The sequence below is a fragment of the Cupressus sempervirens genome, chromosome 3 (genome assembly GCF_028749045.1).
Source record: "Cupressus sempervirens isolate cs-2001-9-10 chromosome 3, ASM2874904v1, whole genome shotgun sequence".
In the NCBI taxonomy this organism is placed as follows: Eukaryota; Viridiplantae; Streptophyta; class Pinopsida; order Cupressales; family Cupressaceae; genus Cupressus; species Cupressus sempervirens.
The window spans coordinates 892,853,150-892,854,633 of NC_143120.1; the positions used below are offsets into that span (position 1 = coordinate 892,853,150).

At 35.1% G+C, this 1,484-nt stretch overlaps 1 protein-coding gene across 1 annotated transcript; it reads right to left on the bottom strand.

The window, feature by feature from the left end:
- Positions 1-449: 449 nt before the first annotated feature.
- On the bottom strand, positions 450-857 carry LOC149569674 (acidic endochitinase-like). The gene has a single exon (XM_089816969.1). The coding sequence runs from the start codon at positions 855-857 to the stop codon at positions 450-452; it is 408 nt and encodes a 135-aa protein (XP_089673095.1).
- Positions 858-1,484: the final 627 nt, after the last annotated feature.

Sequence of the window (1,484 nt, forward strand, 5' to 3'; positions counted from 1 at the left end):
AATAAAATCATGTTTTACATACACATAGATAAGACAACAAGATCACATTTTTGTACCATACATGCACGATTACATTGTGAATTCCATTTGCTAACATTAAACACTTAATTCAAACCGCTAAATAGAGCATCAGATGGGTGAAGTACCAAAATTTCATTCTTGAGGAGACCACTGAATTTTACTTCACCTTGTTTTTGTATAGTTGTATTCTCTAGTAATATTTAGACATATGAATCCGACTTAACATTTTATTGTTATCAAACAAGGTTTACGATTTCCTAGGTATCAGACTGCTAGTTTCAATTTTTGAGTACAAAGGACTTGGGGGAAAAATTCATGGTGCATATAATTTTCATTTAAATCTCATGCCTTCCAATCTCAATGTAATGCACATAATGGTAAAAAGATGTGCAAAGCAGTAAGAATTTAATAGCCCATAGCATATTTCGTCACATGACAATGAAATTAATAAGGGACACAACAAGAATGGAACCTGTAGTAGTAGATCGTATTCTAAGTCTGATGTCTCGGTTCGAGCTCTCCATCTTCTTTTGCTTTCCCCTCCAAAAGTGGACATTATCACCAGAGTTTATCAGGTTATCAATTGATGTCTTCCCCCCTCTCAGTGGTTTCACGAGATGTTGGCCAAAGAAAGCAACAAGCTCTCTTTTCCGAGTGGTTAGATCGCCGGTGGTACCAACACCGCTGAAGGTATTGATAGCAACATCATTTCTGTGCTTGAACATCTCATTGAACACATTTGCAGTAATAATGGAGGCCACGCCTTGACCGGATGTAGGGACACCCAGAACAAACAAAGAAAATGCAATTGCTATTACTGAACAAACCCATGACATCCTAACCTTGCTTATTCTTGAACTCTAAGAAATAAGCTTACTGAAGACACCTAAAATTCTTGTATTTATATAGTTTAGAAGAAGAATTTTAGAACCCTGTACAAGTTTTTCAAGACCAAAGCACGTTTCGGCCTATTGAATGTAGACCATTTCCTTGTGTATTAAGAAGACTATCACACGGAAGGAGAGACATAGAGTCAGGGATGGAGGTCCCAATACACAAAAAAAAATCGTATAGCAAGGGATGAAAGACCCAAGAGGGAAGATGATAGAAAACACTGATCTCCCTCCTTTTTGTCCTCCAATATTCCATAAATAAGGGAACTAACACTAACTGTCAGACCGCTGGGAACAGATTATCAAATAATAATTTTATTTTAACTAATTCTTCCACTTCAAATGATTACATTCAAAGAATAATAGCTACTTATTAATTTCATTAAAAAGAATTCCAAATGGCAACAACGAGACCAACTTATTTGGTTTGCTAAAAATAAGGGTTGTGACAGTTCCATGTTTATTTTCTTCCAGTTCAAGTATCTATAAAATTTTATTTAGAAGATTACTAAAAATTTGTACATGGCGTGTAAATCAATGTTAGATTATTGATATTTTTTTCCAATGGCA

Excerpts from the sequence above, each read along its gene's own strand:
- LOC149569674 (XM_089816969.1), bottom strand. The coding sequence starts at position 857 with ATGTCATGGGTTTGTTCAGTAATAGCAATTGCATTTTCTTTGTTTGTT.